Genomic DNA, 14445 nt, shown 5'->3' with positions numbered 1-14445 from the left:
TCAGAATCCATCCATTCTGACCATCTATCCCCGCCTCCCTATCAAAATCAATTTCTTTGGTGGCCATGGATAGAGCAGGAAGAGGAATGGAGTGTCATTTCCAATGGAGATGAAGGAACGCTGTAGTCTGTGGCTGGGAAAGGAATGGACAGCAAGAGGCAAAATGTTCTGTGCAGCTGACACCACTATGGTGGCTGACTCAAAAAACAAAGGCAAGTTTTCCCGGGGGGGCCATCTCTATGAGAAGGGACCTCAGCACATCAAGAGCGATGTATTCTCTACAGAGTCCCTGCTATCCTTAATACAAATGATCCCCAGTACATTTCAAACCTGCCAGTCTATATTAAGGAGAGATAAACTGGACCAGTTCCATTGGCATTTCAAATATATGGGAAGTCACATCACATCTGCTAATGCAAATACAGAAGGAAAATATGTAAATCTCTTGCTATGCTGCCACCCTGAGCCATTCGACTCACCCAGGAAAGGGTGGCAGGTTGGTTTACACGAATGCTACAGAAGGAGGAACAGGTGGAGTTGCTGCTTCTTCTCCACATCCTAAAAAGCAGTGGATGATGGATCATGGTACCAGCACCGGATATTTTGTTTTGTGAGCTTTACTGCTGCTGCAAAAAACAATTCCAAGCCTCATTCAAGTCAAAAAAGATTCTTTATCATCTCCTCCCCACTTGCCCTCTACATTGAGAAATTAATAGATTGTGAAGAGCCGTCTCTGAAGAATAGTGACAAGTAGGTGGAAGGCTTATGGGTAAGAATTAGAGACCAAGGCGAGAAAGGGATCCTTGTGACTGGTGCTTACTACATTACCCTCCCATTATCAAAGCTTCTTTTCCTGTATACAGTCTTAAGCACAGTCCGAGTTCTCTGCTCCTTTACCAGCCCACATTGGTGGCCTGTGTGACGCTTGGGTTTTGAACAGCTCTTCTTCCATAAGAGCATTATTAGAGGGAACCTCACAGCCAGAGTCTTGCTGAGCAGTGCAAAAACAGGACCAAACAACCAGCGGAATTTCTCTCACACAGAAGAGTGTAAATGGGGATGTTTGGGGGGTTGGATGCATGTAGAAGACAGAAGTGCTCCACTTTATTACTAAAACCATCTCTTTTCTCTCTTAGGTATCACAACTGTGTTGACAATGACCACCCTGAGTACCATTTCCCGCAAGCACCTTCCCCGTGTTTCCTACATCACAGCCATGGACCTCTTTGTCTCTGTGTGCTTCATCTTCGTCTTTGCAGCTCTCATGGAGTATGCTACACTCAACTACCTGGTGGGAAACAAGAAACCAGTTGAGCACAACAACAGGAAAGCCAGGCTGGTAGGTCAAGGGGAACAGCAGAGGTGGGTGCTGTTAGAACCTCAAGCTATTTAGAAATATCCCTCCTCAGCCTGCATGGAAATTGCTGATCTGGTTTAGTGCCTGACCCACACTGTTCATTAGGTCCTTGGACCACTCTGTATGCTAGGTCTGAGTACCTGAAAGATGAGACACAATTAGAAAAAGCAGCTGATGATGCTCCCTTAGACAAGAAGGTCCCTGTCAGAGCCAGGCACCTCTTTGAAATTGCTGTAGAGCTTATCAGTATAGTTTATGATAATTCACATGACCAAATGTAAATGTCCACTTTAAGACAGGGTGATCCACGTTCTTGTTTTTATGCTGGTACACAGAGAAGCAGAAACCTACTTTCTTTTATAGTCTGTACCTTGGAAGACCTCCTGAGTATGGGAATAGTGAACACCATGCTCATCATCCTCTTGAGATCTGCCCAAGCTCATTGCAGGACTTCTGACACATCAGCTGAAACAGGCCTCTGAATTGAGACAGAACTGACACCAAAGACGGCCTCATTGCCCAGCATGGGTGGAGAGAACTCTTCTCTGAGGCTGATTATACATCTCTTTTCCTGGGCCAAGAGGTTATGAGTACATACAGACTTTCCCCAGCAATTTACAGCAACCAGAAGACACATCTGGCCTGTGTGCTGTGTCCTCAGAGACAACTGAGCTCAGGGGAATGAAGGAAGAGGCTAGCACTCCTGAAATCAAAGAGGTCCTGTTTCTGCACTGACTGTTAGTAGCAGAGATGGGGAATCAGAGCAATTAGATCTTTGCTGACTAAGGCTATGCCCTAGGTGCCAGGGAGGAAAATCACAGTCATGCAGGTAGCTGCCAGTCTCCGCAGTAGACCAAGGTAGTGATTTACAACCAGGTACATTGAACAGCACCTATGCTATGAACTGACCTATTGCCAAGTAGAGGGCTTTGGATGTCTAGAACATGTTTTCTTGCCTTTTCCTTCCCTTTAATTCACCTACTCCCCCCCATTACAGCCACCTACCTGTGCACAGGTGATGCCATCCTTTACCACCATCAACATCAACAACATCATGCACTGGCCTGCAGAGATCGAAGATGATGAGGATGAAGACCCTGGTTCCCCATGCTTGGAGGGAAAGGAATGTGAGCGGTTCTTCTGCTGCATTGAGGACTGTCAGACAGGAATGTGGCGGGAGGGGAGGGTTCGTATTCACATCTCCCGCCTGGACTCCTACTCTCGTGTATTTTTCCCCACCGCCTTCCTGCTCTTCAACATTGTCTACTGGATTGCCTATCTCTATCTCTAGCTGTTCTTTGTCATCAGCTGGAATGGACTGGAGACCAGCAAGATGGGCTTCTCAAGGAGCATAGAGAACATCTCTTCCATTGTAGTAGATTGTCAGTCTGAACAATCCAACCTGGTGATTCCCTCTTCCTGCTCTCATCTCTTCTGAGAAGAACAGACAGCATTTTTTTAGCCTTCTAACATATGTTTTTAGAGAATCTACCCTTCCCCAAGAACCCTTTCTCCAGCACCACCAGCATTTTACTCCTTGTAAAATTGCCCCCCAAACATCCTGTTCCCATGTCAAAAATTAGGGATTTTGTCAAAAGCAAAACCCTTAATTTGTTTAATTTTCCCATCCAACCCATGGGAAGTGATGGCAAATGGAGTTTTCTGTATTGTTATTAAGACTGCAAAGGAAATAAAATAGATCTTACAGCTTCTGCACCACTTCCTCCAGAACAGACTTTGTGAAGTACTAGAGGCTTGGGAAGGTCAGAAGGAAAGAAGTGTCTAAGAAGGCAGCAGTACAGCTTTTCCACAGTGGCTGAGCTTGGCTAAAATGTTTTGAACCTGCCCAGAAAGCTGACAGTGACACTTACTTGGATGGAGCGGCTGCAAGCCTCCCCCTAGAATGTCGCATTCCTCATGGATCACTCCACTTGTTGTACCAAGTGGCACCCAAGGCATCCACCCACTGAGGAGTTGCTGATTCTCATCAGATGGTGGTAAAAAGCGCTTCACAAGTTTGAAGGGCCCATCTGCCTTACTGGTGGAGCAGACTCTTCATGGCACAGAGTGACATTCTGCTTTGTGATCAGGACTCTGAGCACGCTATGCAGCTTACCTTGGGCAGAGCCAGAAGAGGGAGAAAGTCCTTATGCTAAAAAGACCAGAACTAGCCTTGTGAGTCTGTTGTGACGTAGCTTTCTTTGGCCTGTTTCATGTGAACTAGGCCTTATTGCACCATGTGTCATAGAAGGGCAGTGCTCTCCTTCACAACAACACTGGTTGAAACCATCAGATCCCTGCTTGGTAGTAGCTGCTAACCTGAGAAAGGGGTAATAGAAAAGAGAATCTGATCTGCTACCAGTACTGCACCTACCAGTGGTGGGGAGAGAGCGTTCCTGCAGCTCCAATGTGTTTTCTTATGTCTGTTTTGGTTTTTCCATAAATACATAAAAAAACAGACCACTAAACTGAATGGCTCTTCCCAGACACATCAATACTTGGCCATTTTCTTTCTAAAATCAGGAAATGGAGCAAGTCACCCTGGTAGATTTCAGGAAGGTCATAGTGAGATGGTTCCTTATGGTCCATCAATGAAGGGATAGAGAAATGTGTAACACTATCTCAACTGGGAAGAAACTGCATAATGTAAAAGAGGAAACTCAGGCCCAAGGTCCATAATGTGTAAATCGGCTCCCCCCCCATTTATAGCAACTGCTGATGTGGGCCACAGCATGACCGAGAAGCAATGTGCCATTAATAGTTAGTGTGTAAATTACAAACAAAACACCCTTTTTAAAACCATCAGGCTTTAGAAACGACTAGTACTTCAAAGGCTTGCCACAGGAAGAAAGCCAGCATGGCTGCAGAGACAAAGTTAGGAAGGGCTGGCTCACTGCACAGCTAACAGAGGCAGCAGGTTTTACATGTTCTTAGAGAGCAATTTGATCTGGTTTAAAGATGCATTTTGACACTTAAATGCGAGCTGGATAATGAAGTGTCATGTTTAATTCATTCATAAATACAGCCTTACCTTAGTTCCAGAAGAACAGGTAGAGCACCTAATTAAGTATACAGTAGTACAGCACTCTGCTAAGTATAACCTAATGGGGTCAGAGCAGCATAGCTCTGGAAGGGGAAACTGTGCCTGTCTAACCTGTTACAGTTCTTCTTTTAAAATACCAAGTAAGAGACAAAGGTTATCCAGAAGGATAATTTACTTAGCTGCTCCGACAGCTTTTGAAAGGATGAGAAGGAATTATGGCGGGTGGTTCTAACTAAGGAAATTGATTTAGCAAAAGAATTATTAAGGAGGTTCTAATTAGAGGAAATTAACTGAGGAGAGGGGGAAAAAGAATTGTTAAGGCGGCTCTAATTAGAGGAAATTAATGTTTTAGAGAGAAAGACACAGAGAGGGAGAAGTCTAAGAAAAGAATCAAAACCACTTCCAGACAAGAAGAGCTGCTGGGTGACAGCGCCGACTCCCAGCCAAGCGGGTTGATGCTCTGCTCCTGATAGCAAAGCTCTATTAGATGTAGCAACAGAAAAGCCTCCTATGACTCAACCACACACCAACAGGGAGCTGGATTAAACAGGGTCCTGTGATCTCTGCAGGGAGCCAAAAGGAAAGAGCATCCTAGATTAAAACTGGCTCACGTGACAGATGCTGAGTGAAGCGAGTCTTCACATGTCAGAAGGCAGCTGGTAGCATGTGTGTGGGACTTGGCACCCTGGTGGCAAACCAGGGCCTGTGCCAAATACAGTCATTAACAGAATGGTGGCATAAAAGGTGTGCAGGCAATGCAGGCTGCAGGGCACAGGCAGCAAAACGTGGAACGGGAGCAGCTGAGAAAGGGATGAAGGAAGGGAAAATTTAACATCCATGTGCAAAGGAGTCCAAACATCTGCAATTCACTGTAGCTCTGAAGCACCTGAGAGGCTTGAAGGACACAGATGATCATCATGGGGACCAGAGGACAGACTTCAGCAGCTTGTTGAAATTAGGCCTTTTAGAGAATCAGCCAGGAGAGGAGCAGGTTGTATGAGAGCCCTAAAAGGATGACGGGGACTTGGGCAAAGTAGACTTGAAAAATCATAAGATTTCACCAAAAAAAAAGATAAAGCCAACACACACCTAGGTAATTTAACCAATGATGGAGGATTTGACAGAGGAAAATAGTGTAGTGTGGGTGGGAGCACAAGGAAGCTGATTACTAAGCCTGGGGAAGGAGGAGGGAGGGGGCTTTATGGCTTAGGGAAATCTGTGCCCATCATAAATAGCTCAATAAATAAAGGCATGCACAAATCCATCATGGTTTTAAGTTTCTACAGTATCTCAAAAAAAGGAAAGTTAAGAAAAGCCAGAAAGAAAAATCCACCATTTTGGGGGGAATTACTTTGCAAAGTCCAGGCTCCTCAAAAAAAGGTTTCCCTGCTTATAGCAGGGAATCCAGGGTACAGAGACATCCAGTAGCGGTGTGTGGCCCTGCACAGCAGGGCAGTGGGAGCTGAGCCCATTGATCCCCTCCTAGACCGGCACAGACCACTTGCCTTTCCCAACATGTTGTCTTTTCTGCCATCACACTGGAGTGGGTTGTGGACCTATTTCAGATATGACAAGTTTCCTTGCTGGTGGCCAGAGAGTGCCTGATGCTGGCTATCGTGGCTGATCCTGTAGCAGAAGAACACACATCCCAAGTAAGTTAGTGAACTTTGCTGTGTGGTCAGTTCCACTTCTTGCTGGACAATCATCTCTACAGCTTCCAGGATGAAGTGGATAATGAACTCATCTGCCACATCTGCCTTTAGGCTCTGCTATGGACACCCCCTTGGACATACGCACTGTTTCAAATGCCTTGAAAACTTCATGCAGGAGTATAATTTTTTTTCCTGCAGATTGGAAAAATCTCTTTCCAGCTTTCTAGTATGAATCCTGTTGGATAAGCTGATTGTCTTCTGTCCTTTCGAGGCAGAGTGTCAGTCAATGAAGAGGTGTGAACTAGAAGCTCAAGTGCAGAAGAATTAGTTGTCCTGGTTTCAAGAAATACAAATCTGAATGACAGTGGAAAAAGAATCCCATTTCCAAAGGGAATAAACACCCCTTACCAAGATGGAGACAAACGCACCCAAAGATCCAGAGGTACCAAGTGAAGGATCATCACTTGTGGCAGAAAATTGCAGAGCCTGGACTGGTTAATCTAGCTTTTAAGGAGATTGAAGAAGACCTTCCCCAGAGAGGATGGATCTGGACAGACTGGATCAATAGGGGAGGCCAATTGCATGAGATTCAACAAGGCAAAGTGCTGGGTCCTGCTCTTGGATCGCAACAACCCCATGCAAGGCTACAGGCTTGGGGCAGCATGCCTGGAAAGGTGCTCAGTACAAAAGGACCTGGGGGTGTTTGTCAGCCACCAGCTGAACATGAGCCAGCCTGTGCCCAGGTGGCCAAGAAGCCACCAGCATCCTGGCCTGTATCAGCACCAGTGTGGCAGCAGGGCCAGGGCAGTGACTGTGCCCCTGCACTGGGCACTGGTGAGGCTGCACCTCGAATCCTGTGTTCAGTTCTGGGCCCCTCACTACAAGAGAAACACTGAGGTGCTGAAGTGGGGCCAGAGGAGATCAAAGAAGCTGATGAAGTGTCTGGAGCACAAGCCTTATGAGGAGCAGCTGAGGGACCTGGGGGTGTATAGTCTGGAGAAAAGGAGGCTGAGGAAAGACCTTATTGCTCTCTATAATTGCCTGAAAGGAGGATGTTGCAACAGGACAAGAGGAAAGGGCCTCAAGTTGTGCCAGGGGAGGTTTAAATTAGATATCAGGAAAAATTTCTTCACTAAAGGGTTATGAAGCCCTGGAACAGCCAGCCCAGGGCAGTGGCTGAATTACCATTCCTGGAGGTATCTAAAAGACGTGTAGATGGGGCACTTGGGGTGGTGGTTTAGTGGTGAATTTGACAGTGTTTGGTTTACAGTTGGACTGGATGATCTTAAGGGTCTTTTCTAACCTAAATGATTCAATGATTACATCTAGGTAATGATGGGGACTGGAAATTATGACTTCAGCATTTATGTTTTATAGGGTTTTTTTGGAAGACGCAAGAAAGGAAAAACATTGATTTCTCATTTCTTTGTCTCCAATTCCTATCTTCCCCCCCCAGATTATGCTGTGTAAGGGACCATTTTTAGACTGTATGCTCTTCAGGGCAGGGGCTCTCTTATTGTGTGTTTGTACAGGGACTAGTACACTAGGGCTTGATCCTTAACTGAGATTTCTGGATGCTACTTATAGATAATAAACAACAGTATGGACTACCTGTCTTAACCCCATGTCTATCCCCATCTAAGAAGGCTAAAAATTGTCCCCCCTCATGCCTGCCCCGATGGGGTTACTGTGGCTGGTTAATATTTTTATTTCCTCTGAAAAAATATCTTGTCAGAAAGTGGGGAAGAATGGTATTTTTGGGGTGCGTGGGGGAAGTTTTTTAGGGAAGGCAGAAGTGGCTTCAAATCAACACTGCTCCAAAGGAGTCCCTATCATTTAAAATCATTGTTTCTAAGGCAAGAGGAGCCCTTGCTTGGCCCTCAGTCTGTTGCCATTGTAAAGAAAACACCCATGTGTTTTGGGGTGGTGATATTAATATTTGGAGACTTCATTCTGGCCTTTCTTCTCCCCATAGTAATGCTGGTGACTTTTGGCGTGATCATAACCAAAAGGACAACCCCAGCTCTGAAGAAGGTCTCCCTCAATTTCAGCGTCATGCCCTCAAACTGCATGGAAAAGTGAAGGGCAGCAGTGCCTGCACAGCTGCTGAATCCAGCCCTAAGCCCACATGGCCACCATGTATGTGACACTTTGAGAAGCGTTCATTAGTCATGCCTGATGTGATATAGAAATTAACTCAGGAGAGAGACAAAACATCTCTCCTTCAGCCGCCGCTCCCTCAAGCCTTGAAACTCATTAAAATCTCCCCGAAACATCCCATTTACCAAAGGAAGAAGGAAAGAGAGCATTGATGCTAATGAAGGAGCCTCCTCCCAACCACTAAAACCCCCACAAGATCACCCTAACGCACACAGCATCGCACCAGTCCCGCCTGAGGAGGCCTCACTGACAACATAGAGCAGGGCTGAGCCACCTCCAAGAATTATTTCCTCTCATTAATCTTTCTTTCGGGGCTAGTTCTATGTGTTTCGGTCACCCCTGGTTCTCCGGACACATGAGGGCCCATGTCACTGACAGGTGCCCATCCCGGGTCAGCTTCAGCCATACAGGGTAGCAACAGACACCATCCCCCGTCACCATGGAAACCATTATGCCGGCGTTCAAACTAAAAAAACATCATTTTTCTATCATGATTTTTCCCCTCATTTCTTTCCCCGCTTTTGAATGCCCACAAGAGGTGTTATTCCTATGTGAGGCAAAGTGAGGGCAGGCGCTGGTTCCAAAGGAAGTCGTTACTTTTTATATTCCTAAAAATACATTCATTGTAATTTGTCTTCCACTTTAATGCCTCGGATTTATAGCCTTTGGGAAGATGGAATTAAAGGAAAATGAGCATGGCCAAAACTATTTCAAGCTCTGCACCACAGGGCAAGAGGTGAGACATAACCATTGTGCCCAGTGTGGTGGGGATGGCATCAGACTGGGTGAGGAAACCCCAGCACCCAGGGGAAATGCCTTATTGTCTGCAGAGCTTCAATAAAGAGCTGGGGGGGGGGGGGGGGGCAGAAAAAGCTGTGTTTGGGGTTATTTTTAAGGATTGTGCAAAAGAAAATTGACTCAGTTTTTCCATCAGAGGAATCTCAGGTCTTTCTGCTTGGGTTTTGTTGTTGTTGCTGATTCTTTAGATGGCTGCCTCACAGGATTTTACCCCTCCTTGTTCTTTTTCCTTCTTCCCATATCTTCCAAAAAAGTAAATAATCGAGTCCAGGCCTCATCTATCCCAACCACACTTCTGGTACCGTCTGAGCCCACATGACAATAAAACACTGCAGGATGGAAGAGAGCAACTGAAGCCTTAATAGTTGCTGTAAGCAGGTCGGCATAGCAACATCTCCAGAGAGAGCTCTCCATGGGGTCATTTCTATTCACTTTAAAGCCCACTTGGGCTGCTAGAGTGGTATAAAATGGACTCAGAAAGGCTGTTAATTAGGATTAGCAGCTTCAGGAACATCAAGCCACAGTGCTCCAAGCTGAGCCATTTATCTGAGAGAACTCAGGCCTCTTAACTGCCTTCTTGAACCGAGGCACAGGATACCATATGTCAAGGCAGATAGCTTCGAAATCAGATGGCAGAGCCACCCAGTCATCTATGAGAGAAGGTTCCTACCTCCAGCTGCTGAATGACACTGCAGTACCTCTTCTGCAATCAGATCGCCCTTTGCTGGACTCGAATGGTTGGCAGATCCAAGATGCACCAGCCAGCTGTACAGGAGCAGGGGAGAAGGCACAGACCCATCTTATCAATACAAGTTGCATGTGGTATGAAATCCACAGGGCATATGGTGGGTACCCCTGGGTGAGGTTTCCAGGTGATACATATCCCGTAACAGGTCTGTAGGGCTCCAGGAGGAAGCAACCACTGCAGACAAGAGATGACAGAAGAGATGGGTGTTAGCATGCTCTTTCAAGGCCAGTCACAGAACCCATGGAAAAACAAGGTAGTGACTTGCGTTTCACAGCTGCTGGGATATGGTTTTTATTCTATTGCCACAAGTTTCCTGCCCTTCATCAGTCTGCAGCATGAAAGGCTAAGGAAGGTGATAAATCCTTCATGTGTTGCGATAACACAAAAGCCAGCTTCACATTAGCTTCTGTCACACACGTGAGCAAAACAGGCTGCAGGGAAAGGCAGCACCATTGCCAGGCTGCCATTGGGCTGGTTTGCATCTCTTATGCTACTGACCCTGAAAAACCTCCTAAGACAATTTTCTGACACTTCCCCTTTCCAAATACCAGGTGAAACACAGATGCATCCCTCACATCATTCTGCTTCTCTTGGCATTTTCATCTGCCTGAATCAGAGCCGAGATGACAGCAAAACATCCCATCTATGAGCTTCCCTTCATACATCACTCTTCCTGAAGAAATACATTAGGCCTGGTCAAAGAAATACCTGCTGCAGCAATTCAGACAATCACACTACAATCTGCTTCTCAAGACCATGCAGTTGAGGGCTGCTGGTAGCCATGCTTTTAGCTGTGTCCATCATAAAAGGAAAAGTCTTTTACCATATGGACAGACGGACCAGGTTCAGGCAGATCTGAAATGAATTTTAAGGCAGAACTGTGCCTACGCTCTTCTCCCACGTTTGCCATAGAAACTCCCAGTAGCTTCAAAGAATATATATGGCAGCAAAGACTCACCAGGCCAGAAAAACAGAAATCCCTACCCAAGAGTTTACAGCACCTTGAATATGGTAGGGACCTGCTGTTGCCCTAGCCATGATGGAGATCTATTGCTCCTCTCCAGGAAATGTCCTTCACTAACCAACCCTTCTGTCACAGAGCTTCAGCCAGCCCCAGCAGCATCCAACAGAGATCAACAGCTCAAGTGAAGAAGTCAAGACAATGTGTGAGAAGAAAAGGCTGAAGAAAGAATTTATAAGTTAGATCTATCACACCTCAAAAGAATAAAAGAATATATACAGTGCTAGGTGACTAAACCTGTGAGTAAGACCATATGTCGGTGCTTTTGCCAAGCAGGTAGGATCATAGAACAGTTTGGGTTGGAAAGGACCTTTAAAGGTCATCTAGTCCAACCCCTCTGCAATGAGCAGGGACACCTTCTACTAGATCAGGTTGCTCAGAGCCCCATCCAAACTGACCTTGAACGTTTCAAGGGATAAGACTTCTACAGCCTTCCTGTGCAACCTGTGCCGGTGCTTCACCGCCCTCATCATAAAACATTTCTTCCTTGTATCTAGTCTGAATCTACCCTCTGTTAGTTTAAAACCATTACCCTTTGTCCTATTTTGATAATAAACCAAAAAGCAAAGGGAACCCCACAGCTCTTGTGGAACCATCTCAAAGTCCCTGCATGCCCCTCTGCCCAGCACCACTGGGTTATGAAAGCCTAACAGCCAAGTGGAGAAATATGCCGAGCTCATTTAGGCATTTCCCATTAGTTTTCCAAGATTTCTCAACATTCTGTTTCTCAATATATTCATCTGGCAGCAAACTGTAGCTGAGGGAAAAGCAACGCTCCCTGAGCCATGCAGAGAACACAAAGCGACAAAGCAAAATCATAACAGACAGGGAAATTTCTTGTGAGTCATCATCTTCCCTCTCGCTTTCCAACATTGCTGATAGGCCTGGGATTGTTCCATGCAGTCTGGAACCAGAAGGTACCTACTCCTGCTGCAGGCGTAAATCACTTCACTCCAGAGAAGAGAGGATTTTTAAACACAGCAAGACTTTTGCTTTCATTTTAAATTAAGTAAAGGAGAAAAACAGCAACTGCATCTTTGTAGCTCTCTACCTTGTACATGCTTTTCTGAGACTGATGGACCAGTTACAACAACTGCATGTAATAAAATAACTATCCTCTTCCCAAAACACTCCCCATCGTGCCCAACATGACACCCCCCCAAAAAAAAAACCCAGCCAAACAACAAACAAACCAACAAAAAACACCAACAAACCAAACAAAATAAACCATAGTGGATTCATCAAAGAGAACGCAATAGCAGTTGTGATCAGTGCAAAACCAGCCAGGCTGGCTACATAAACACAAAGTCAAATGAAAGGAAAACAGCCTAATGTCTGTAGAACAGAAAGCATGGTTTTGTCAGATCTTCAGATCCATATGTCCAAATTGCAAGACAGTGATTTTGCTGTATCCTACCACATATTTCAAATGACGGCTTCATCACCAACTTCCTCTGCTCAAAAAGAAGATGAAAACTTGCTCAAGGCTGATACATTTTAAAAGAACCATTTCTGATTTCTGTAGCCAAATTTTCAGAACAAATGCATTTGTCCTTGAGATAAGTTTTATTTGATCTGCATTGATATTCACAAAGTAACCCACTTCTCTCTGTCTGAAGAGACTGAAATGCTTGCTACAGAGACTTCACATAAGCCATTAATACATGTTGCTGGGTTTAGGGGTTATAGGGTTACTATTCCATGTGGACTGTAGGTAGCCAACATTTCTACAGTGTTTAGGACCTGAATTTAAATTCAGAACCAGTGCATATGTTTATATTAAGGGGAAACTGGGCAGGTTGAAACATAGGTCAGCATATTTTTAATAGTGGTTTTCTCAATGTGTTCTTCATCTTCCAGGGAACCTTAGAATTTGGTCTAAGGGGAGGTCCACACAGGGCCAGCATACATCATCTGAGGAAGATTTGCTCCTCCACCTCCTTAGTGCAAAGAGACTTCAGGCTTGTGTATGGGAGTTACTTGTTGGCTGCTACAGCTCCCCCAGTTATTACAGCCCTCAGTCTTCAAGAATTAGAACCAAGCAGATTTGACATTGGATTAATTTCAGTGATACATCCACGGGTTGGTGTGAACATCATTATCACACTCCATAACCTGAGACTGTATAGCCATAAAAAGCAGGACCACCAAGAACTGTCACCTCTGAAGCTGAGCTAGTAGCATAAAATGTTGTTCCACGCTACACAGTCTCATAACGAAGTTTTGATTGATCTGATACCATCACAGCTCACAGCTCCCCACCCTTCACTACCTAAAGCAATAGAAGCATCTTGTTCGGAACTCTTGGGATCCAGAAGTACAGAAAGCTTGAGTCCATATACAACATCTCACTGATGAAGATGTGTACAAAGCAGAGAGGCCCAGGCATGGCTCTCCAGAAAGGGAACTCCACGAGAATTCCAGCTTGTCCCTGGTGCCTGCCACCTTCTTTCTGTTCTGTGATTTATCAAATTTAAGCTACTGCCCTTGGAACTGGGAATCTTTATCAAGTGATGTGCAGAAACAGGAGGTTGCTTGCCCTCTTTGTTCCATAGGCCACATCCACACAAAACCCCACACTTTTTGCCACTAACTATATCCTTTAAAACCAGCTTTTACCTACTGATTGTGCAGGTTCCTCTCCAGGGAAGAGGTTGTGTCAGCAGCTCTTGATAACACAGCATCAGGAGAGACCTGTAGTGTTGCACATAATATTTGTTCAGGCTGGGGCACTGGACTGTATGGGACATGCTGGTTTCACCATCTTAGACCAGCCAGAGAGCCAGGAGTTCTACAGAGGGAAGCAACAGTGAATCAGCTTATAAGAGCAGAAACGGCTGATTTTTACATTAAGAAAAAGGAAGAGCAGAATAAGAGTTCAGAAGATGTTTTGCCCCCAAAGGCAGCTGATATATGCAAATAAGGCATCTGTTCTCACACAGAGTTCATGACTTTGGATGGAGAAAAAAACACAAACTCAATAATGTAAAACATACAGGAATGGAAACAGTTTCTCACTGTGATCAGATTTTAGGGCAAAGCCAGAGCTCTCCTCAGAAGATCAGACTCTTTGCAGGCTGCTTAAAACAGACTCTGTGAAGACAAAGCACAGGGACCTGACTTTCAAGACAGTAAAGAGCCTACTGACCCCAAGCTACCTTTACCAGCTTGCTGTAATATTTCCCAGTCCAGGAGAACAAGCCAGTGGCTCCTACCCAGTCTTACTGCATGAGGACAGTTGAGAGTTGTTCCAAAGGTCTCTGGTACCTGGGAGCAGGTCTTCTTTCCCAGGGATCATAGTACTCACCTGCACCGTACCCCAGGGGAAGTAACTTTATCCCTATGCTGTATTCAGATGTCCTGCTATAGATTAACCCCAAAGGGTCTAAACTGAAAAGGTATGTAGTCCAAGAATAACACTAGCCCCATCCTCCATACAAATGGCATCTAACGTCTCTGGGGCAGCCAGGTTACAGCCAAACCTTCCCTGAGCCCTGAGATGGGACAGGTTCCATAGCTGGACCTGCTCAGTGCCTACTTGCCTCATCCCAGGGACTGCTGCATTGTAAAGGCAGATTATTAAAGTGCTAAATTTATTTTAGCTATAACTGGGAAAAGTAATCACAGCAAATGCAACAGCTCATGAGGAATCAGAGTAGGATTAGA

The 14445-nt window shown here is 45.3% G+C and overlaps 1 protein-coding gene and 1 long non-coding RNA gene across 2 annotated transcripts in view; both read left to right on the top strand.

Annotated features, from left to right (window-relative positions):
- LOC133265427 (gamma-aminobutyric acid receptor subunit gamma-4) overlaps positions 1 to 5662 on the top strand; it is a 35254-nt gene extending 29592 nt beyond the window's left edge. Inside the window, exons 8-9 of the mRNA XM_061445938.1 lie at positions 1137 to 1339; positions 2355 to 5662. Coding sequence (XP_061301922.1) covers positions 1137 to 1339; positions 2355 to 2648 — 497 coding nt within the window. The 3' untranslated portion in view covers positions 2649 to 5662. The remainder of the gene's footprint in view (positions 1 to 1136; positions 1340 to 2354) is intronic.
- Positions 5663 to 6787: 1125 nt separating this feature from the next.
- LOC133265431 (uncharacterized) overlaps positions 6788 to 14445 on the top strand; it is a 223902-nt gene continuing 216244 nt past the window's right edge. The window contains exon 1 of the long non-coding RNA XR_009741955.1: positions 6788 to 7191. This is a non-coding gene — a long non-coding RNA (uncharacterized LOC133265431). The remainder of the gene's footprint in view (positions 7192 to 14445) is intronic.

This window comes from Pezoporus flaviventris, unplaced genomic scaffold (genome assembly GCF_033815535.1).
Source record: "Pezoporus flaviventris isolate CSIRO_AGI_PZ_B2104156 unplaced genomic scaffold, CSIRO_AGI_Pfla_v1 ptg000005l, whole genome shotgun sequence".
NCBI classification, from domain to species: Eukaryota; Metazoa; Chordata; class Aves; order Psittaciformes; family Psittacidae; genus Pezoporus; species Pezoporus flaviventris.
The sequence above is the reverse complement of the archived record's forward strand: the minus strand, read 5'-3'. Positions and strand labels throughout refer to the sequence as shown.